Source organism: Odocoileus virginianus, chromosome 23, assembly GCF_023699985.2.
Source record: "Odocoileus virginianus isolate 20LAN1187 ecotype Illinois chromosome 23, Ovbor_1.2, whole genome shotgun sequence".
Lineage (NCBI taxonomy): Eukaryota > Metazoa > Chordata > Mammalia > Artiodactyla > Cervidae > Odocoileus > Odocoileus virginianus.
In genome coordinates this window covers 10992864-11016310 of record NC_069696.1, presented here as the reverse complement: position 1 = coordinate 11016310, position 23447 = coordinate 10992864, and the positions used below count along the sequence as shown (strand labels likewise).

The following is a 23447-nucleotide window of genomic DNA, read 5'->3' as shown; positions in this document are numbered from 1 at the left end:
GTCCTCGTGTTCCAGAATGGAACTTTGAGATCATCATTAGAATGAAAACCCCAAATGTACAATTTGGTGTAGAAGACCCCTGAGAGCGTATCTCTGAAGCTCAGTTGAAAACTCTTGCGCAGCGGGCCAGGTCTGAAATCCTGACCCCAGTGCAGCCCCTGCCAGGCCCACACCCCAGCACATGGAACCTTCTCTTCTCCCCACCTGCCCGGCCCTGCCCGACTCCCATGCAGCGGGAACCTCGCTCCGCGCTCTCGCTGCCTGCGGTCGTGGCCCCCACAGTGCTATGTTCCTACCGCTCTGACCACAGCAACAGAGAGCAGGCAAAGCTGGGCCAGCAGGCTAAGCCGGGACAGAGGGAGCCCAGCAGGACGCGGGGTCCCCTCCGTCCCGGCCACACTTACCCTGTCACCTGCCTGTGTGTTTCCACATCTGTCCAGCCATCAGCCGCGAGCCTGCGAAACAAGGACCTGGCCGGAGCGTCTCAGCAAGTGATGAGTGATGAGTGAGTGAGTGAGTGAGTGAGTGAAAGCTGTGATCGAACCAAGAGGGAACCACCCTCCACCAAGTGAACTGATGTGCTTGCCTTCAGCTCTCGTGGAGAAATTCAACCTGGACATCACCAGAGACGAGTGCCAGCAGCTCCTCGTCAAGTACGACTTGAAGAACAACGGGAAGTTCGCTTACTGCAGCTTCATCCAGAGCTGCGTCCTCCTGTTAAAAGCAAAGGAGACCTCGCTGATGCAGAGAATGAAAATCCAAAACGCGAATAAAATGGTACGTGAATCACCCGGAGGACAGGGGCGGGGCTGGGCTAGATGGGTTTCTTGCATTTTTCTCAACTCCTCCTAAACCCTATCATTTCACTTCATACAAGTGGTGCATGTATGAACCTTTACAACCCTTTAAAGGTCTGGAGACCCCAGGCTGGGAACCAGCAGCCTGGATCCCAGGCTCTCAAGCTGCTTGAGTGGCACCTGCCCGAGGGGACCTTTGTGGGTTGGCAGAGGGAACAGTGTCGGTGGCTCACAGGGCCACCGGGAGCAGGTGTTGGTCACTTAACTGGAGATGCAGGTGGGGTGTCGGCCACAGTGAAGGGAGACACCGGTACCTCACACGTAACTGCATGCTCACTCATCAGACATCTGAGATGGGCAGACCTTGCTCAGAGACGCGTGATCTTTCTTGCATAAGCTGCACCCACGATGCATTGTCTGCAATCCTCTTGTTGCTTCTTTAAAGAGGAATGAGACCTTAAAGATGCTCAAGTCTTGCAACTGGGGGGCCCCTGGATTTTTACCTTTTTTCTGTCATTTGTAACTGTATGATTCTCACTCACACCCAGTTTAACCGCACTGTTAAGGACACACCTCTCTCAAGTCTTTCCAAAGCATGAAGACTTTTCCACACTCATATTCTATCATCTGTAGCATTGAATTAAGTTACACTGAATTAAATAAGTATGAACAGGCATTGTTGACTTGGAGACAAACATGGCACTCCTCTGAGGAAGGAGATGCACTCCTCTGAGGAAGTGAGCTGGGGCTTTGCTTTTTTGTAATAATTCTAGTTATTCATTTATTTTGGTCACGCTGGGTCTTTTCTTGCTGCACAGGCTTCCCAAGGCGCTGGCTTCTCTGGTTGCAGAGCACAGGCTCTAGGCACCTGGGCTTCAGGAGTTGCAGCTCCCGGGCTCTCGACCACAGGCTTCCCTGGAGGCTTGGACGGTAAAGCGTCTGCCTGCAATCCCAGAAACCCGGGTTCGATCCCTGGGTTGGGAAGATCCCCTAGAGAGGGTAATGGCTACCCACTCCAGTGCTCTTGCCTGGAAAATCCCATGGACAGAGGAGCCTGGTAGGTTACAGTGTCCCCAAAGAGTCGGACATGACTGAGCGACTTCACTTTCACTTTCAGTAGTTGTGGCGCTCTGGCTTAGTTGCTCCCAGGCACATGGAATCTTCCAGGACCAGGGATCTAACCTGTGTCTCTCCTGCATTTGTAGGCGGATTTTTAACAACTGAGCCACCAGGAGAGCCCTGGGACTTGGCTTCTGGGCGGGCACTGCTAGCGGCAGAGGACCCCTGGGTGGGTTGGTGTCCCGGGCTGGGATGGGAAAACCCTTTCTCAAGCCAGACTTAGGTGTGGGAAGAGCAAGTGCTCACAGAATCCCTTGTCTTCCGTGGGTGGGGACCAGCTGATTGGTAAATCGGCTGCTGATGAAGGTACAGGGCATCTGGTGAGTTTCTATCATAGGTGCTAAAGGATATAAAAATTGAAAGCAATTTAACATTGTGCTAATGTGTTTTATGTGGTGCCATGTTAAAAATTAAACTTTCCCAAAATGTGTTACACATTACTGCCTACAGTTCACCTCTGTGGTATTCAGACATGTACTGGGGCTGAATCATGCTAAAATATCTTGTTTTCAAATCTAATAGCACCTAAATGAAATAATCACAGTGTAGTGTGCTGTCTAATTACTAGATATAATTACAACCTTGCCATTTTTAAAAAACTCTGTTCATTATAAGAGCCTACTAGAAGATCCAAATCAAATCTCTTTTTCCCCCTCAAATACACGGGGAGGGTTCCCCGGGAGGCGGCCTGGTAGGTGCTGGCATCAAACGGACCCGGAGGGGTCCTGATCCCGCTCCTTCGCCTCCCTGAGCCTCCATTTTCCAATCCAGGAAATGGGGGTGAAAAGACCTACGTTCCTCTGAGGAGATGCTGTTTGTGATGAGCTTTGTTTAGTCACTCTTCGCGGCCCGGTGGACTGGAGCCCGCCAGGCTCCTCTGTCCATGGGATTCTCCAGGCAAGAATACTGGTTCGGGTTGCCATCTCCTTCTCCAGAAGATCTTCCCAACTCAGGGATCGAACCTACATCTCCTACATTGGCAGGCAGATTCTTTACCGCCAAGCCACCTGGGACGAGCCTGCAGACTCCCGTCCAGCGGGGAGCCTTGGTGGGGAGTGAGCCCTGGAGGCCAAGACGGAAGCAAGGCCCAGGAGAGGAGCACGCAGCCCCCTCCTTCCCCCTTGGGCCACAGCCTGCGCACACCATCCTTCCCACCCCAGAGCTGCTTTCTCACCACCTCGTGGGTTTTGGCTCTTCTCCCAGAAAGAAGCCGGCGCTGAGACGTCCTCCTTTTACTCCGCCTTGCTTCGGATTCAGCCCAAGATTGTGCACTGCTGGAGGCCGATGCGGCGCACGTTCAAGGCCTACGACGAGGGCGGGACGGGGTTTCTCAGCGTGGCTGACTTCAGGAAGGTGAGCACGGCTCTTGTGAGGTTGTCCCCTCCGAACAGGATGCAGTCACCAAATGCCAGCAGCCAGAGAAACCTCACCAAAGGAGCCCCCAGCCCCAGAGGAAGGCCCAGGCATGGGCAAGCTGTCCAGACCTCACTTCCTGGGCTCCCCCAGGTTTCTGGGGGCCACGTCCCCTTGTCGCTCTGCGGCCAGCCCCAGGCTGTCCCCTCCCCGAAGGCTTCTAGAATCCTGCTGGGCCTTCCCGGGGCACCGACACCTGAGTGCAGCCGTCCGCTGCCGCTGCTGCTCAGAACCCTGCCTGCACCCCACACGAGGCCAGAGCAGAATGACGACCTCGGGGACTGAAGCACATCCCGGGCATGGCTACTCAGGGTCCACAGACCCCAGCCCTGCCCTGCAAGAGCCCCCCGGCTCGGCCCTCCCCTCTCCCTCCGCTTTCCTAGCATGGAGGGGCTGCCCACCCCAGACCATGCAGTCTGGCCAACCAGCTCCCCCAGCAGAGACTGGACTCCGGGGCCTCTCCTACTGGTCTGGGGGAGCACCTCACCGGCCCCAGTCCACCAGCTGTGATCATGACGCCCTCCCATGGCCCCACCTCTGGAGCAGAATCTATGCTAGACTTCACCCCACAGAGACTTTGGAGGTTAACCTCTGGAGGATTTTCTCCCGAGGGAAAGAACGGGTCGCCCTCGAGGGTGACTTAAAACTCCCACATTTGGAATAATGCAGAACTCCTCAAATTGTCAGCGGGCCTGCTGCCATTCTTTGCTTCTCTCTCCCATCCCCTCCCTAGCTAACCACTGAGGTTGAAAAAATAATTGAAGTCTAGAATGTTAGATTAAAAATCAAATATTACAGCCAGGAAAAAAAACTCAGTCAAGACATCAAAGCAAGAAAGGTTTATGACTTCTCAGTGCACTTGGGAAAAATGTATTCCTTAGATTTCTCTGCGCTTCAACAACTAAAAAAGTTTTTTAAGTAAAAAAGCTTTTCTTAAATAGCGATGCAGGCAGATGAACTGCAGTTAGTGGGTCTGAATTTGCACGGACCCCATGCAGGGCACTAGACAGTGAGGGGCCCCCTGGAGCCCCCCACCAACACACACACCGTGGGTGGGGCCGGGCCTGTGGCTGGTGGTGGTGAATACCCTGTCACCGCCCCCACGCGGCCTCTGGCTCACAGCACTGGTCTTTACTTTGTGTGTGTGGATGTTAGTCACTCACTCATGTCCAACCATTTGCAAGACCATGGACTGTAGCCCGCCAGGCTCCTCTGCCCATGGAATTCTCCAGGCAAGAATACTGGAGTGGGTTGCCATGCCCTCCTCCAGGGGATCTTCCCCACCCATGGATCAAACCTGGGTCTCCTGCATTGCAGGCAGATTCTTTACTGTCTGAGCCGCCAGAGAAGCCCTGGCCTTTACTTTGGGGTCGAATACAGTTCTCAGCCAGAGAAGAGAAAGGAGATAACATCCTAGGAACTCGGGGCAGGTGACAAGCTGGGAGGGGGCAAGAGAGACGGGGACGTTGCCCTTGGCAATGAGACCTGATGGGTGCTGGGCCCTCCGGACACCCAGGTTCACTCCTTTTTCCCACTCTCAGCCCATCAGCCCCAGAGGCAGGCCAGCTGACCTCAGCCTCACGGGCCCGGGCCAGTCCTGCCAGCCCTGGAGAAAACGGGGTCTTCCAACCCCACTCTCTAGCCTCCTCTGAGAAATGAATTATAACACAAACCATACATAGGAAATGTATAACCTAATCTTTGTATTTATTTAATAAGGTATCTATCACAATTTGTCTTCAGTTGCATGTAACAGAGGTGAAATAAGTTACAGCGGCTTAGACATGGTAGTTTGCTCAGCAGTGGCCACAGGACTGGAAAAGGTCAGTTTTCATTCCAATCCCAAAGAAAGGCAATACCAAAGAATGCTCGAACTACTGCACAATTGCACTCATCTCACATGCTAATAAAGTAATGCTCAAAATTCTCCAAGCCAGGATTCAGCAAAACGTGAACCATGGACTTCCAGATGTTCAAGCTGGTTTTAGAAAAGTCAGAGGAGCCAGAGATCAAATTGCCAATATCCACCAGATCATCGAAAAAGCAAGAGAGTTCCAGAAAAACATCTACTTCTGCTTTATTGACTATGCCAAAGCCTTTGACTGTGTGGATCCCAATAAACTGTGGAAAATTCTGAAAGAGATGGGAATACCAGACCACCTGACCTGTCTCTTGAGAAGCCTGTATGCAGGTCAGAAAGCAACAGTTAGAACTGGATATGGAACAACAGACTGGTTCCAAATAGGGAAAGGAGTATGTCAAGGCTGTATACTGTCACCCTGCTTATTTAACTTATATGCAGAGTACATCATGAGAAACGCTGGGCTGGAAGAAGCACAAGCTGGAATCAAGATTGCCAGGAGAAATATCAATAACCTCAGATATGCAGATGACACCACCCTATGGCAGAAACTGAAGAGGAACTAAAAAGCCTCTTGATTAAAGTGAAAGAGGAGAGTGAAAAAGTTGCCTTAAAGCTCAACATTCAGAAAACTAAGATCATGGCATCTGGTCCCATCACTTCATGGGAAATAGATGGGGAAACAGTGGCTGACTTTATTTTTCTGGGCTCCAAAATCACTGCAGATGGTGATTGCAGCCATGAAATTAAAAGATGCTTACTCCTTGCAAGGAAAGTTATGACCAACCTAGACAGCATATTTAAAAGCAGAGACATTACTTTGCCAACACAGGTCCGTCTAGTCAAGGCTATGGTTTTTCCAGTGGTCATGTAAGGATGTGAGAGTTGGATGGTGAAGAAAGCTGAGCACCGAAGAATTTATGCTTTTGAACTGTGGTGTTGGAGAAGACTCTTGAGAGTCCCTTGGACTGCAAGGAGATCCAACCAGTCCATCCTAAAGGAGATCAGTCCTGGATGTTCATTGGAAGGACTGATGTTGAAGCTGAAACTCCAGTACTTTGGCCACCTGATGCAAAGAGCTGACTCATTAGAAAAGACCCTGATGCTGGGAAAGATGGAGGGCAGGAGGAGCAGGGGATGACAGAGGATGAGACGGCTGGATGGCATCCCTGACTCGATGGACATGGGTTTGAGTAAACTCCGGGAGTTGGTGGTGGACAGGGAGGCCTGGGGTGCTGTGATTCATGGGGTCGCAAAGAGTCAGTCACAACTAATCGACCGAACTGAACTGAACATGTAAAAGAATCTCAGAGGTCAGAAGTCCAGAGCTGGCATGGTAGCTGGACTGTCTTCAGAGACATCTGTATTTTTTTTTCTACCGTCCTCAATACCTGGATTCCTTCCCCAAGGTTGCCTCATAGCCCAAGATGTCTGCTGGAGCCCCAGCATCACTTCAGCATTCCAAGCAGCAGAGAAGAGAGAAGGAGGGCAAGCCTGTTTTCTTTAGAGGAGGCTTCCCAGAAGTCCAGCAATAGCATTCTCATTTTGTTTTAGTGGCCAGAACCATGAGAGAGGCTGAGAATTGTCACCTTTCCTTTTAACTGGGCACACAGCAGCCTGGAAGAAAATCAGGGTCTGATAATGGAAGGGGAAGGGCCAATGGATATTGGTTGGGAAAGCAGCAGGCTCTGCCATGGGATGTATTACTGTTGAGTCATAACTACTCTCTGCAGCCTGCACTAACAGGCCTGTCCTCCTCCACTCCCTTGAAGCTGCACCCCGAGGCCTCCTGCCTCGTTAAGGCTCCGTGGCCAGTCTCCCGTCCAGTCCCCTCCGCTCTGTCCATCTTCCTTGTCCTCCACGTTGACCAGCCTCTCAACACCTGTGTTGCTAGACAGGGCTGCCTGGTTGGAGGGGTTGAGGGGGGCGGAAGGAGGCATGACTCTGGAGGTGGGCTGTCCAGGCTCGGGGTGGGAGGAGAGGTGGGCAAGGGCTCAGCCCCTTCCTGGCAGCCAGCCTCCTTGGTCTTGGCCTTGAACGGCTCCGGTACCAGGGGCGGCTTCTCTCCCCGCAGGTCCTGAGGCAGTATAGCATCAACCTCTCCGAGGAGGAGTTCTTCCACATCCTGGAGTATTACGACAAGACGCTGTCTTCCAAAATCTCCTACAACGACTTCCTCCGGGCCTTCCTCCAGTAGGGGCCCCGTGCCGCGAGCCCAGCGCTGACAGACGGGGAGCGCAGGGCCGGTCCCCATGCTGCGGGAAATCTATCAGCAGAGGGTCTCATGAACATCTGGGGCGCCCCCCCACCAAGCCCAGCCCACACCCACGCCCAGCCTGCGTCTTTCGGAGGTCCGCCCAGGCCTGGGCTCCAGGGTTGGCAGCGGCCGCTCCGGAGGGCCCCGGGCTGCCCCGCTGAGCTCAGGACCCGTCTTAGTCTGAGCAGATTAAAATGTTAGCCTTTGCAAGAATGATTCTTGAGACTTTAAAAGAACCACCAACAATAAACTTGGAAACTCAGAATTTCTGCCAGTATTATTCATTAAGAGCCTGCTGGGTGACTTGGGGGGACACCCCCTGCTCCACCCAGGCCCCAGGGCTTCCCCGACGTGAGTTAGGCCTGCGCCCCTGCCAGGCTTGCCCACAGGGCCGCCTCTCTGTCCTGGGGGGCACAGGCACCAGCCGGACCCCGCGAGGAGCGGGTCCCCATGGGTGCGGCGGGGGCTCAGTCCTTCCAGGCCCGGCAGCACCCATTTCGGGACATGACAGGGTCTGACGGACTAAGTGCTGGGTGCTCAGGTGCTCAATCGCTCAGTCGTGTCCAACTCTGTGACCGCATGGCCTGTATCCCGCCAGGCTTTTCTGTCCAAGGGATTCTCCAGGCAAGAATACTGGATGGGGTTGCCATTTCCTCCTCCAGGGGCTCTTCCCAACCCAGGGATCGAACCCAGGTCTCCCTCGTTACCATCTGAGCCACCAGGGAAGTCACACCAGGAAAGACAAGCCAAGAGAAGTTTTAAATCACCGTAATCCTATCCACGCGTCATGAAGCAGATGGAAAGGAGACAGACTCTGTTGCCTTCTGGAAGGTTCTGGAAGGAACTGGAGAGGCAGGCAAGAGGGCTTCCCCTGAGCTGTGTGACCCCAGCCGTCAGGGAGGTGTGGGGACCAGGACCCCCCACTGTCACCCCAAGTAAACTCAGGGGCACGACAGCCCAAGGCCCTCCCTGGGGGGCATCACCCAGCACCCACCATGGCCCCAGCCACCAGGAGGGCAGGCTCTCCGGGGGCCCGGGCAGTGGCCTAGCTTCCCCTTCCCTTTCCTGGGGCCATCACCGCCGTGACCTCCTCTCCCTGCCCCCACTGGATGCAGCCATGGCTGCTGATCAGGGAAGGAGTCAAATGTTCAAACAGAAACCACAGGGGCCCTTAGAAAGCCAGACCAGCGCCAACCTCCTGTGAGCCCCGCTGGCCACACCACACTCCAGCCGGCCAGTGGGGTCTCCACTCCCACTGCAAAGAGGGAGACACCGAGGCCCCGGTGGAGGGGAAGGATGCCCTGTGGGATGCACGGGAGTGAGGAGGCAGCTCCTGGCGTCCTGCCAAGCCTGGCGTTGGGAGCATCGGGGACCAGGCTGAGGGGGTCTGGGTGGGCCAGGACTGGGGAGACCTCAAGATCCCAGAGAACCTGGGGGCCCTGGGGGAGCTCAGAGGAGGAAGATGCCCACAACAGGGGGGAAGGGGTGCCCAGGCAGCCTGAATTCAGGGAGGGGGATGTAGGATGGGGCTGTGGTCTCAAGTTGGTGCCGTGGAGCACAAATGCCCTCCGCCCCGGCAGCTCTGCTAAAAGGGGAGGTCATCAGATTCCCCGCCCGAGCATTCGGGGCCCCTCCTGTGTGCCCAGCCCCTGCCCCGTGCACCCAGCTTCAACCTTCCTGAGATGCCTCTCACACACCCTCGCACTCTGCACCTGCTCCACAGATAATGCCATCTTGTCCTTCAGCACTCAATGCAAAGCTGCCTCTTACAGGAAGCCTTCCTGATTTCCCAAGGCTAAGCTGGGCATTTCCTCTGGTGCATTCAACAAGAGGCAAGTGGCTCGTCCTGACGCAGAAGCAGGACTCAATGGGGTCATAACTAGCCACACCCGGGCCACCAGACCTCCTGAAATATCCTCAGAGTACCTTGGTATCAGTGACACTGGGTTCAAGCTCCAGCTCTACCGTGACACCCAGCCAGGTCATTTTGACCTCTCTGGGCCTCAGTTTCCACATCTGTAAAATGGGCAATCATCCCCCACCCCCAATATACACACACGTGGAAAGAGTTTAGCCCTGCAGTGGGGTTTTCCTCTCAGAGTTAGCAGGGCTTCCAAACAGAGGGTTGTAGGCGAGTGGGCTGTTAGCTACACCTCCCAGGAGAGGTGGGGCAGCTACTGCTTTTCTGACACCTGGACCCTTCAAGCCTGAGTCAAGAGAGCAGTGCTGGACCAAGGGTCGGGGTGTCCAGCTGCCCCCTGCTCATCCCATGGCCCACGTGCCACTCTCCTCTCTGAGCCTCCATCACCACATCTGCAAAATGAAGAGAACCCCTGCTTGCCTCGGGCTCATCCATCCGTGGGTCTTTTCCCAGCCCCATGGATCAAACATGCGTCTGCCTGCTAGAGCCCCCAACAAGGTAGGTCAAAGACGATCAAAAGAGAAGGGATCAGGCCTGGTGGGGGAGCCCTGGGTCTACGGAAGCCCGAAGAGCCCTGGCCCCATGCCTGGAGCTGGACCTCAGGTGGAACCGCAGCAAGAGGTCAGGGGAAGGCTTCCGCGCAGGCCCTCAGAGTCAAAGCGGGGATCCTGGGGGCTGGGCTGCTTCCGGAAGGCAGCCCCGTGTTCCCAGGTGGGCTCTGGTGACCCTCTCCTCTCCTCCCTGGGTCCTTATATCCTGGTCAGATGTCTTTAGCCCTGGGCATCCTTCTAAGGCCTGGCCCAGCTGGAACAGCAGCCCCTCTGGATCCCATTGTGTAGAAAGAATGGAGTGCCTGTTCTCCATGTGAGAGCAAATGCCCCACCTGTCTCCCCTTCATGTATCCACGTCCCTTGCTTTTGACCTTGAAGTCCCTGTCTCTGAATAACATCCATTTCCCCACTCCTTGAAGCCACACTCAGCCACATGACTTGTTTTGGCCAATGAGCCACAAGTAAGGATGACACAACCAAGGTTTGAGAAGCCCCTGTGGTCTGGGGCTGTGAGATGCTGGAGAGGGCATCACTCCCACCCGTACTAGAGAAAAGCCCGACAAAACGAGATTAACAACTTTCCGTAAACCCACCCGAGAGTGGGGTTCAACATACAGTCCGCTATGGTCTGGAGACAGACAGTTGCCTCCGGGGAGATAGCAGACCCAAGCGCTTGCTTTTGCAGGACAGACACGAAACACCATGTGAGCCAGCAAGAGGATTCAGCTGGAACATTTCAACAAATTGCCCAAAACCAAATGCAGGCTAGCCTGAGGGCATGGATACACAGGAGACTCTGACACCAAGGACTTGGCATCCTCCAGGAAACGCCGCGGGAGCTCACGGACATCAGGGGGATCCAGAGAAAGCTGCCACCTTCCTGCGCCCCTCGTAGTGGGGCTAGAGGAGGATCCAGCTGCAACTCCGCCAGAACCCACCTCCCTGTCCCTCGAAGGGAGCAGGAAAGCGCACCATGCAGAGAAGAGGACACCAAGACCGCATCCGGGGCGCCTGTGGGAGCCCAGGGCAGGACAGGGGCAGAGCGGGCATGCCTCCTGGGGTGGGTGGGGGCCAAGCCCGTGCAGGAGGGCAGGGCCACGGAGAAAGGCTTCCCGTGCTCCCAGAGTCTGAATCAGAACCATCCCCTCCCCAGCCACCACACCGACAGGGTAAGCAGCTAGGAGCCACAGGAGCCCATCCCTCCAGGGGGCCCCGCAGAGGAAGCCCAAGTGCAAGGAGGGAGCAGACGACAGTGCAGACCAAGCTCTGCTGAGATTGACGCGAGCCCCACACGCCAGTCCTCACAGAAGAAAGGCCAATTCCTCTCCAAGCGTAAAGATGCCTGACTCAGTGTCTCCTGGGCATCTCAGGTGGCGCTAGTGGTAAACAACCCACCTGCCAAAGCAGGAGATGTACAAGGCACGGGTTCGATCCCTGGGTCAGGAAGACCCCCTGGAGGAGGGCATGGCAACCACTCTAGTGTTCTTGCCTGGAGAATCCACGGACAGAGGAGCCTCGAGGGCTGCAGTCCACGGGCTCACAGAGTCAACACGACTGAGCGACTCAGCACACATGCTCAGTACCCACTACTGTCCTGTTGTATCAAGTTAGCGAACCGCAGCCAGGGGACCAGATGGGGCCTGGGCTCCATCCCTGGCTCGGGAACTGGTCCGGCATGCTGCACCTAAGACCTAGTGCGGCCAAATAAAATTTTTTTTAATTAAAAAAATTTTGTTAACAGATTATAAATTAAAACACAATTTTGTAAAGATTCTTATATATATGTATGTATGTATGCTTGGTGTTCAATCGTGTTCGGCTCTTTGCAACTGTATGGACTGTAGCCCGCTAGTCTCCTCTGTCCATGGGATTTTCCAGGCAAGAATACAGCAGGTTGCCATTACCTTCTCCATGTATACATACGTATATATGAAAAGTAAAGGAATCCCTTTCTTATTTTTTTTTTAAATAAGAAAGGAACTAGAGTAGCCAAGACAAGCCAAGAGTTCTTTTGCTCTCTGTGAAAAAGAGCAAAAGCATTCATACCACCCAACTTGAAGATTTAGCCATAAAATCATAGTAATCAAGAAAATATGATTTTGGCAAGATCACAGCACTATAGATCAATGGAACAGAATAGAGTGTCCAGAAATAAATGCACGCAAATGTAATTAACTGACTTTTGACAAATGTGCAAAGGAAATTAAATGGGAAAATAGCGTTCATTTGAAAAAATATGAAATCTGTCACGTATCTCACACCTGACACAGAAATCAACTCAAAATGTATTGTAGACCCAAATATAAAACATTGAACTATAAAATTTCTATCAGAAAACATCAGAGAATCTGCATGACCTGGGGTTTATCAATGGGCTACACCAAAAGCACAATCTATAATAGGAAAAATTGATAAATTGGACTTAATGAAAATGAAAAACCTTTGCTCTGAGAAACTGTTAAAAGAACAAAAAGACAACCTACAGACCCGAAGATGTGCAAATCGTGTCTTCATTTAAGGACCTGTGTCCAGTGCCTGAAGAACTTCAAAATTCAGACACAAGAAGACAGACAATCTAGTTTTTAAGAAGGGCACGAAAGATCTGAGCATACGTTTCACAAAAGAAATATGGCAAATAAACATATGAAAAAATGTTCAGCATCATCAGTCATTTAAAAATGGAAGTCCAAATCACAATGAGATGTAACACCTACTCAAACAGTTAAAATTTTAAATACCAAATTCTTTTGAGGATGTGGACTAACAGGAAATATTCACTATTGCTGGTGAGATTACAAAAGCATTCCCTTCTCCAGGGGATCTTCCCAACCCAGGGATCGAACCCAGGTCTCCCTCATCGCAGGTGGATTCTTTACCAGTTGAGCCACCAGGGAAGCCCTTTTGGAAAACAGTGTGATTAAAAAAGGGCCAAATAAAAGAATCTTTTAGGTGATGGGGCTGCTTCCTATAGTACTAGGGTCATGGATATATAACTCGAAGCATTTGTTAAAACCCCCAGAACTGTACATTACAAAAAGTGAACTTTACTGTTGGTGGTGATGGTGATCAGTTGCTAAGTTGTGTCTGACTCTTTTGTAACCCCATGGACTGTAGCTGGCCAGGCTCCTCCATCCAAGGGATTCTCCAGGCAAGAATACTGGTGTGGGTTGTCATTTCCTCCTCCAGGGGTTGAACCCACATCTCCTGCATTGCAGGCAGGCTCTTTACCGTCTGAGATATCAGGGAAGCCCTTTACATGGATTAGTATTCTAAAAATATTTCCTAGCTCTTTCCACTAAGAGGGTCTAGAAATAGTCATACCCCAATAACAACTAGTCCATCTACACTCCAGATCTGAATTTCTAAATAAAAAGAGCCAGAACTTGAAGGAGAAACAGCGAATGCCCTGGGGCAAGGAAAATACAAGATGTGCCTGCTCCAAAGCAAGGAAGTGAAACAGACAAACAAAAGGAATATGTCAAAAGAACACAGGAACCAATTTGAAAGAACTCCCAAATGGTCAAAGTTAGAACAGTTTGAGCAACAAAATAAATGACAGCATTAGGTTCTAACCTGAAGATTATCCTTGCTGATACAAATAAGTAAATGGCAGAGAAGGGGCAAATCTTCCTTACAGAAGAATTTCAAATAATACATGTAGGAGGGAAGAAGAAACAGAAAATCACCACGAGAATACCGCAGTAACCACTGCTCCAGGCAAGACCCATGGATGGATGCTAGCATCAGTGGGAAAAACATTAGGCGGGTCGCATAGCCTGGAGATGGCTCCTCCAAATAGGTGTAAGTCAGTGTGGTGATTATACCCTATGTCCCCGTTCTTGGATGCCTCATTCCCCTCTCCTTGAGAGTGAGCTGGTCTAATGACTGTTTCTAACAGACTGAGTATGGAAAAGGAAAACTAGCAACTTTGCAGTGGAGAAACCCAGCAGATATCCTGTAACCTTGTGATCAAGATTAACAACCACGTGAACATCCCTGGAGGCGAAGCAGGTAAGAATCTGCCAGCCAGTGCAGGGGACCTGGGTTCGATCCCTGATACGGGAAGATTCCACATGCCCCAGAGCAACTATGTCCGTGGACCACAACTACTGAGCCTGAGTCTAGAGACCCTGCTCCATAACAAAAGAAGTCACCACAATGAGAAGCCTGCTCGCCATAGCTAGAGAAAGTCCACGCACAGAAAGGAAGACCCAGGGCAGTGAAAAATCAATAAACAAATACTTAAAAAGATTAATAAGCATGTGGTAAGTCACTTTGGTCTCACGTAAGCCCAGATATAATGCCTTGAGAAGAACGCATCACCTCTGCACTCTTCTCCTAACACATAATTCCAGGCAAATCCTGAGAAATCATCAGACAAACTCAACTGGAGGGACAGTCTACAAAATACGCAGACAGTCCTCAAAACTTTCAAGGTCATGAAAATTGAGGAAAGACTGAGAATCTGTCACCAACCCACAGAGGGCTACAGAGACATAATAACTAAATACCACGAAGACTCATGGATGGGACGTTATTCAGAAAGAACCAAAGAAAGGTCTAATAGCCTTACACCATGCTAATCTCTTAGTTTTGATAAATGGACCCTGGTTATGCAAGATGTTAACATCAGGGTAAGCTGTGGGGACTCTCTGTACCATTTTTACAACTCTTCTGTAAATCTAAAATTATTTCAAAATGAAAAAGCTTTTTAAAGTGGGGAAATCATTTCCTGTTCAGGGCCTAGCCAGGTTCCTTCTTCCAAGAAGCCTTCCTTGATCTCCCCTACACACTGGATTTGATCTTCCTCTGGGCCCCCAAGCCTGACCCTATCTGCCATTCACTGGGCCTCAAGTGTGTGACTGCTGAAGGTTTAAGCTTCTTCCCGGATCAGAGGAGCCTTCCAAAGTACCCCTCAAGCATCCAGACAGCAGGGCCTGTTTTCCATATCCTGGAGGACTTTGCAGTCTGGTCCTTCAAGGGAGGGTGGAACTGAGGACCCTTTGGCGTGTTCAGGATCTTCTGCAACAAGACTCCCAGTTGGGAGCTGTGGGTGACGTTAGGAGAGAGTCTTGGGTTAAACCCGGCTCTGCAGAGCTTGTCATCTCTACTAGTTTATCCAGGGGGCTGGGGCAGGAGTCTCCTGGAAGAAAAAGGCCTGAGAATTTGCTCCCGGTGGAGGCTGAAGGGGTTTCCCTTGTGGCTCAGACAGCACGTTCAAGAATCAGCTCCATGGAAGCCAAATTGCAAGAAAAGTCGGCTGGGGGCTGGGCTTCCTGAGCGTGAGCTCCCATAAGGACAGAGGCAGAGGGAAGGGTCACAGCTCACTGGGCTTGCCCCCTGGACTCCCAGGGACAGTAGGAGCATCAGCGGGGACCCCATCCTGTGTTGGAGGCGGCTGGCAGTGCAAGTGAGCCCAGCGTGCTAAGCTCTCTTTGCTGTGGACCCCGCTCCACCGCTGAGTAAACCTGCTCAAGTCAGAACATGGGGCAGCTCATGATGGCGCCAGCCCCTCTGCCCACCCCCACCCCCGCCTCGTCTACACTGAAGGCAGCAGGAGCACCGGGCTCAGAACTCAGCAGCTGCCACATCTCAGCAGAGCGGGTGCTGTGCTCAGTCGTGTCCAACTCTGCGACCTCACGGACTGTAGCCCGCCAGGCTCCTCCGTCCATGGGATTTTCCAGGCAAGAGTACTGGAGTGGGTTGCCCGTTCCTCCCCCAGGGAATCGTCCCAACCCAGGGATCAAGTCGGCATCTCTTTCATCTCCTGCATTTGCAGGCGGATTTTTTTTTTACCACTGCGCCACCTGGAAGCTTCCCCAGCAGAGCGGGTTGCAGGCACTAACGCAGCAGCTGCAGTGAGACAGAGCAACCAGGGCGGACGGCAGCCCCAGCGGGCCCTGCCCCTGCCCGGGAGCCCTGCTCTGGGATACAGTGAGCACAGCCACAGGAGTGCCTCGAATGGAGCAGCTCCTCCCCGCAACCTACGGGTGGGGACCCAAGGCCCAGGACCCGGCATTGTAGCCACGTCTGAGGCTCTGGTGGAGGCAGCCCTCTGGAAGGGCAGGTTACAGGTGGGCCAGTCTGAGGACAGGAGAGTGTCACAGTGGGCTGATGCCATCCGGGCTACCCCCAGCCTGCTCCCCAACCCCACAGCTTTGGTTCTGACCCACAAATGAAGGTCTCCAGAGAGGCTCCTCCTCTCTGGGTCCATTTATCACACTCCACCCCCAGCCACAGGACACCTCCCCCTACATCTCCCAAAGGCACCTCCGGCCCCTGAGTCCCAAACAGAATTCAGCATCCGCTCCTCAAACCTGTTCTTCCTACCCCGTGTTACCCCTCCATGACAGGCAGCCAACACCCATTATATCGTCTCTGGCTTCCCACACCCATCCTTCATCAACCCTATCTCTTAAATCCATTGCTGCCATGTCCCTACTGCAAGTCAGGTCCAAGAGAGGTGCTGAGTGAATGTTTGTGGGGTGGATGGACTGATGGGTGGATGAGTAAATGGATGGACAGTAGTTGGACTGGATGGATGGTGGTTGGATGGAAGAATAGACGGATGGTGGTTGGATGGATGGATGGATAGATGGATGGTTGTTGGATGAATGGATGGATAGATAGATGGTGGCTGGATGGACAGATGGATAAATGGATGGTGGTTAGACGGATGGATGGAAGGATAGATGGATGATGGTTGGATGGATGGTTGTTGGATGAATGGATGGATAAATGGATGATGAATGGATACATGCTGGTTGGATGAATGGATGGATAAATGGATAATGAATGGATACATGGTGGTTGGATGAATGGATGGATAGATAGATGGTGACTGGATGGATGGATGGATAAATGGATGGTGGTTAGATGGATGGATGGAAGGATAGATGGATGGTGGTTGGATAGATGGATGGTTGTTGGATGAATGGATGGATAAATGGATGATGAATGGATACATGCTGGTTGGATGAATGGATGGATAAATGGATGATGAATGGATACATGGTGGTTGGATGAATGGATGGATAGATAGATGGTGACTGGATGGATGGATGGATAAATGGATGGTGGTTAGATGGATGGATGGAAGGATAGATGGATGGTGGTTGGATAAATGGATGGGTCGATGGTTGATGGATGGATGGATGGATAAATGGATGAATGGATAGATGGTGGTTGGATGGATGGATAGATAGATAGATGGTGACTGGATGGATGGATGGATAAATGGATAGTGATTAGATGGATGGATGGATAGATAGGTGGTTGTTGGATGTATGGATGAATAGATAGATGGTAGTTGGATGGATGGATGGATGGATAAATGGATGGTGGTGAGATGGATGGATGGATGGGCAGATGAAAATGGCAGAACTTCTACAGCACAGGGAGCTTTGGAACAGTAGCCATTATATCTGCCTGAGCTTCTCTTGGGCAACACCTGGACCCTGAGTTTGACAAGGGCTGGATTAGAACTTGCCGCTTCCTGGAAGAGGCCAAAGCTAAGGCCACCTTGAGGTACTGTCTGGGGGGGGACCAGGTGTTCGAGCTATGTGAACATGATAGGGCACAGAAGTGCACGTGCCAACCACCTCTGAGGGAAGCCGAAGCCAGCAGAAGGATGCCAGTCACTGGCACACAGAAGGTCTTCGGCCTCTGAACTCAGCCCAGGACTCGGCCGGGAGGACGCCTCTCCTCCCCCACAGGCCCCACACAACACCCAGAGACAGAGGAAGAGACGCCAGGTGGACTTCTCTTTCTTTTTACAAAGACTTTATTGTCTGACATGCTTGACAAAAAAAAATTACAGCCACAATCAAGTTATGCCGAAATGATTGAGGAGCACGCCATCATCTTTCATACCTCAAGGACTTTTAATGAATTTTTCTTTTAAAGTAACAGCTGCCTTCATAACTTTTATTTTCCACATAAAAATACACCATATTCTGAAGATACCTTAGGAAAAAGATTTTTTTTTTTAAGTTTATAGTTCTTGGTCCTCATAGAAATTCAGGAGAGGCGATCGAAAGAGCCTGGAGTCGTCGCCACCCATTTAAGCACACACACGCTGTGCGTCTGAGGTGCCCCCAGAGACCCTGTAAACATCCCCGGCTACCAGGAACCGCGTGGGGTGAGCGGGACTCCTGAAGCCCCGCACGCCGCAGGGGCGTGCCAGCGCGCTGCGGCTCCTGGGCTCCCCAGATGGGCCCCTCGTCCCATGGGAGCCCCACTCATGCAGGGAAGCAAGCACGGTCTCCTGGGATCCTGGGCTCAGAGGTCCGAGTCCTCCAGGGCTCCAGGGGCTTTCCGTGAAAAGCGAACCTGACAGGTGCCAAACAGGATCTTTAAAGAAAAAGAGCCTTGAGTCCTGCATCGCCTTGTAGGGGCAGAGCTTTGGGTGCTGGCAGAGCAGGGGGCTGTGAAGCCAGAGACCAAGGTTCAAATCCTGCCTCTGCCTCGTTTGAGCTGTGCACCCTCAGGCTAGTTACCTAACCTCTCTGATCTCAATCGCTTCATCTCAAAACAGGGCCAGTAGTCCCCACCTTCCAGGAGTGCTGGAAATTAGATCACATCTGCAAAGGGCTCGTTAAATGCTGCTTCCCAGGCCTGGGATGAAGAGGAGGCAGGCAGAGCCCTCCTCTTGGACACACAATTGAAGGGGGCGCCAAAAAACTCGGCGATCGAGATCAATGACACTATTTTAATGCCATATTTTTTAAAACCAAAATTAAAGCAGGGGGAGAAATCTATGATAAACAAAATACCTAAATTTTAAATAAAGAATCTAATGCTGCCCGTGCCAATTCTGCGTCGCTGGCCTCACCCCAAGCAGGCCTGGTTTGTTCTCTGTCCATCAGAGAGTCTCAGCCCAACGCCGAAGTCCTTGAAGTCCCCCTGGTGAAACTGCGGGAGTCCAGTCCCGGCTCCGACTCTGGGCCGTGTTCCCGTTAGGGGGCAACTGGTACCCAGTACCACAACTGTGAACCAATCAGCCTTCTCAGCCAAGGGCAGGGGAGACAGAACCGAGGGGCGAGGGTAACCCCACTGGGGGCCAGAACACATTTGAGGACAGCAGTGGGAACCACGGAGTTCACTTCACTGGGTTGAGGGGTGCATGTGTGTGTGAGTGTGTGTCCACGTCCCCACGGGCGCACATAGGGGGCAGGGCTGCCTCGGCCCATGGACCCCCCCTGGCTGCTGGGTTCTGCAGCTTGGCAGACCCCAGGGGACCAGGGGCGTCCGGCACGTGGGGACCCTCCAGCCCAGTCCTGGGTCCTCAACAAACTCATTCTACAGAACCAACCCCCCTCCACCCCACCAAGTCCAGGCTCCGAGCGGGTGTCCAGGGTGTTCAGGCCATCGCTCACATCAGCAAAAATGCCCACAGGAAGAAAACACGGGACGGCATGAAGCCGAAGGCTGGGTGGCCTGGCCAGGTGCAACCCGATTCCTGAGACGTCCCTGATTGCTCCCTCGGAGGCCTGGGAGAAGCGGAAGGGCGGCCTGCACTCAGGCTGTGACAACCCCCGCCCACCCTCCCCAACCCTGAGGCGTGCAGCCACTCAGACCCTCAGCGAGAGGGAGATTTTGTGCCAGAACTTCAGAATCCGTCCAAGAGCAGCAGCTTCCCAAACCCACGAGGGCGTCCAACTGAGAAGATGAAGACTGTCACGTCCCAAGCAGGACGCAGCCGCGAGCACAGTAGGTCCTTTAACAAGGAACACACGGAAGGGACAGGCAGAAATCAGCGATGAGTGCAGATCCCCCAACAGCCCCGCGGGGTCCCGACTCCAGGGACAGAGTCAGGGGTGATTTTCTTCATTCCGAGGCCTCAGCCCGTCGCCGGGGCTGGTCCCCAGAGTTGGACAGTCTGTGTGCAGGGAAGGAAGCGCGGCTGGGGGTCCGTGCTCTCGGCCAGGTGTATGGAGCTGATGTCGTGGGAAGGGCTGGGGCAGCGGGGGCAGTCAAGAGTTCCGGGGGGTGGGGAGGTCGATGACTATGGGTGGATTCACGGGCTGGTAGTTCACGGTGCACACAGAGGCATTCACATAGGTAGTCGTCCCATCTGCCATGACTCCGTACCCTAGACAGTAAGCATACAGTGGTCAGGGCTGAGAGGAGCAGTTGAGGGTGGTCTGGTGGGTGTGGGTGTCAGAGGGCACTTAGCCACAGGAGGCTAAAATTGTCTGGGGCAAGCTATGGAAACTAGCAAGGCTAGACACTCCTCCCAACCTGCTGTGAGCAGCAAATGAGATAATAATCCACGTGTTCAGCCTGGGTGCCTGGAAAGTGCATGTTGAGCCATCATCATTGACATCATCACCATCACCATCACCATCATCATCATCTACACTTCTATTATCACTACTATCATCATCACTATCAATAGCACAACCACCACCGTCATCATCTCGATGACCATCACTGTCATTATCAGAACCATCATCATCATCTCCATCACCATCATCACCATCACCACCACCATCATCATCTCCACTTCTATTATCACTATTATCATCATCACTATCAGTATCACAACCACCAGCATCATTATCCCCATCACCACCCCCATCATCATCTCCACTTCCATCATCACCACTATCACTGTCACCTCAATATCACAACCACCACCACCATCATCATCACTATCATCAACATCACCATCCTCACCACTGCCACCTGGTCACCATCATTGTCACCATCACCACCACCATCATGTACTTTTCTTCTCCTCATCTCTGAGCTCATCATACTGTCTTCCCACCACATCTACAGAATCCTCTTCAACCTTCAGCTCAGATCACATCCAAACCAAAAGGGACACTTCCCCTCCTCTGCGCAGGTTGCGAGTCTTTGGAGCCTGCATTTTGCTTGTACAATCATGCAGGGGGGGTGGGTGGTCTGGGTCAGACGATGGTGTTACATGCCCACAGTAGGGCTACAGAAAACAACAGGCGCTATTATTATCCTGCAGCACATGCGCCATCCACGTCTCCCATGACCTCTCAGGTCCCGCCTTTGATGGCTCATCTGCTGCCCAGAAGTCTGTGAGCTCCTCAGGGTCTTGGAGGTCTGATCACTCCCACCCCTGACAGCATGATGCAGAAGGAAGGGTCTGAGTCTTGCTGGTTTCTGAGCTGGAAAGTGACCTGATGTGAACCAGACAAACATGAGGCCCAGGAGCCCCAGCCCAACGCAGACAGAGGTTCAAGAGGCCAGGGGACAATCCTGAGGGAAAACACAGTGGTCCCCCTGCCCCATGGGAGCCCATGTGCTTCATGGCAGGGTACGGTGGGACCACGAGGCCTTGGACAGGTGGGATAAAGTTCAAAAGGAGCCAAAGGAGGGAGCTGTCCAACTGGTGCAATCAGGCTGCAGCGAGGAAGGCTGAGGTCTAATGAGGTGAACCCTGGGCAGTGACAGGCCAGGGCAGGGACAGCGTCGTAGCCAGGACTGCCGCTGACATCACCAGTCACCTTCACAGCCACCCTGCCCACTGCCCGAGATGACATGGACACCCCCCTCCAACTCCGGCCATGGGGACACAGCAAGTGGTCCTGCCCCCAGGACAGAAGGCGGAACCTCATGTCTGTCTTGGGTGGGGACACTGGGAGGGGAGGTGCCACTGGAGCCCTCAGGTAGGCAGGCAGCCCTCCACATTCATTAAGCACCTGCTGTATGCCAGGACATAGAGATGTGAACAGGAAGACAGGCTTCCAGCCCTGTACTCAGCTCACAGTGTACCCCCAAAGGCAATCCTTCTCTAGGTCACATCCAAATGTCCCCTCCTCCAGAAAGCCCCCCGCCATCTCTGAAGACTTCCCAGGGTAGAGGCATGGCAGAGTTGCAGGGCTCTAGGAAGTAAAACTTACCCCTGAGTCTTGCCAGACTTTGCCCTCATCTTCCTATGATGAAACACTTCAGCAATGGGTAATGACAGCTAGCGTGTAGATAGGTGTATGTAGATACAAAGTATATATAGAAGGTGGGCTATTTCCCGCTGGCCAGGGAGGAGGTGACCAAGTTCAAGGGAGCCAAGAGGGTCCCTCTGATAAGCCAGTGAGGTGCCCCTCCCCCACCAGCGCGTGATCAAACCAGTCCATCCTAAAGGAAATCAACCCTGAATACTCATTGAAACAACTGATGCTGAAGCTGAAGTTCCACTACTTTGGACACGTGATGGGAAGAGCCAATTCATTAGAAAAGATCCTGATGCTGGGAAAGATTGAGGGCAGGAGGAGAAGGGGATGACGGATGATGAGATGGTTGGATGGCATCACCGACTCGATGGACGTGACTTTGAGCAAACTCCGGGAGCGAAGTGAAGGACAGGGAGGCCTGGTGTGCTGCAGTCCGTGGGGTCGCAAAGAGTCGGACACGACTGAGCCACTGAACAATAACAACAACCACGTGTGCGGCCCCCGCCCTCGCTGACCTTCGTGGATGTGGCCGAAGACGTGCAGCCGCGGCTGGACGCGCCTCTGCACCGTGTTGAGCAGTTCCACGCAGCCCACCCGCTGCATCTTCTTGGGGACCCAGTCCAGAAAGCCTGGCAGGGGAGAGAGAGGGAGGGCAGTGACGGGGCCCAGGCAGGCCAGGTCGCAGCTCTGAGACAGGGCAGTCCTGGACCCACCCTGCCCTCCCCAGCCTCAGGGAGGGAAGCCCGGCTCCAGCGTGCTCCTCCTGGGACCTCGCGGCCTCCCCCACCTCCCCCTGTCCCTGCTCCTCCCCGAGTGCGCCAGGCAGCACGAGGCGGGGCGGGGGAGGGAAGACGGCTCCAGAGCTGAGCGCCTCCAGACCACTCATGCTCACAGTGGCCTCAAGGCTGGCATCCGCCCATTGCAGAGAGAAGCCGACTGAGGCCTGAGAGGGACAGGTGAGGCCCAAGGTGAGCCGGCAGCAGGGAGGAGTCCAGGAGCAGAATTCCCAGGTTGGAAACTTTCTAAACAAGCATCACAAAATCAGGAAAACACCCTCTTCATCCACTGCAGCCTCACGCACGTGCCCGCGTCTGGGTCTGCTTGCACGGCCAGCCTCCCGGAGCCGCCCATATGGTGGCGGCTTATTAGCCTCACATGGCTACACAAACGAAGAGTAACTGATTACTCCACGCGGACAACAAGGGCTCAGCTCAGCCCCTTCTCTGCTTGGGTGGGAGAAACAGGATTCTACAACTGCTGGGGAGGGGAAGATGGATCCTGCCACTCAAAGAATCACACAGGCTGCAGCGGACCTGACTTAGAGACGAGAGAGAGAGAGAGAGAGAGAGAGAGAGAGAGAGAGAGAGAGAGAAAAGAAGGAGCAAGAGGAAGAGGAAGAGGAGGGTAGAGGCAGGAAGTGGGAGGGAAGGAGGCTTGGAGCAGACCCTTGGGTTTAAGCCCCAGGCTCTGCCGCCTGCTGGCTGTGTGACCTTGGACAAGTCACTTAACCTCTCTGTGCCACATTCAACAATTCATTTAAAAACTGGGTTGGGCTGAGCACACAGGCAACCCCCAGAGCAGGGGTTGTGTGTTGTGTG

General features: G+C 53.1%; 2 protein-coding genes across 10 annotated transcripts in view; one reads left to right on the top strand and one right to left on the bottom strand.

The window, feature by feature from the left end:
- EFCAB6 (EF-hand calcium binding domain 6) overlaps positions 1-7712 on the top strand; it is a 241475-nt gene extending 233763 nt beyond the window's left edge. For all 4 annotated transcript variants that reach the window (XM_070453475.1, XM_070453474.1, XM_070453473.1 and 1 more), the window contains 3 exons: positions 593-777; positions 3120-3269; positions 7265-7712. In XM_070453475.1, coding sequence (XP_070309576.1) covers positions 593-777; positions 3120-3269; positions 7265-7387 — 458 coding nt within the window. In that variant the 3' untranslated portion in view covers positions 7388-7712. The remainder of the gene's footprint in view (positions 1-592; positions 778-3119; positions 3270-7264) is intronic.
- A 9962-nt stretch (positions 7713-17674) lies between these two features.
- The window catches only part of MPPED1 (metallophosphoesterase domain containing 1), a 78774-nt gene continuing 73001 nt past the window's right edge, over positions 17675-23447 (bottom strand). For all 6 annotated transcript variants that reach the window (XM_070453470.1, XM_070453469.1, XM_070453471.1 and 3 more), the window contains exons 6-7: positions 22365-22478; positions 17675-20012 (exon numbers count right to left, since the gene is read on the bottom strand). In XM_070453470.1, coding sequence (XP_070309571.1) covers positions 19894-20012; positions 22365-22478 — 233 coding nt within the window. In that variant the 3' untranslated portion in view covers positions 17675-19893. The remainder of the gene's footprint in view (positions 20013-22364; positions 22479-23447) is intronic.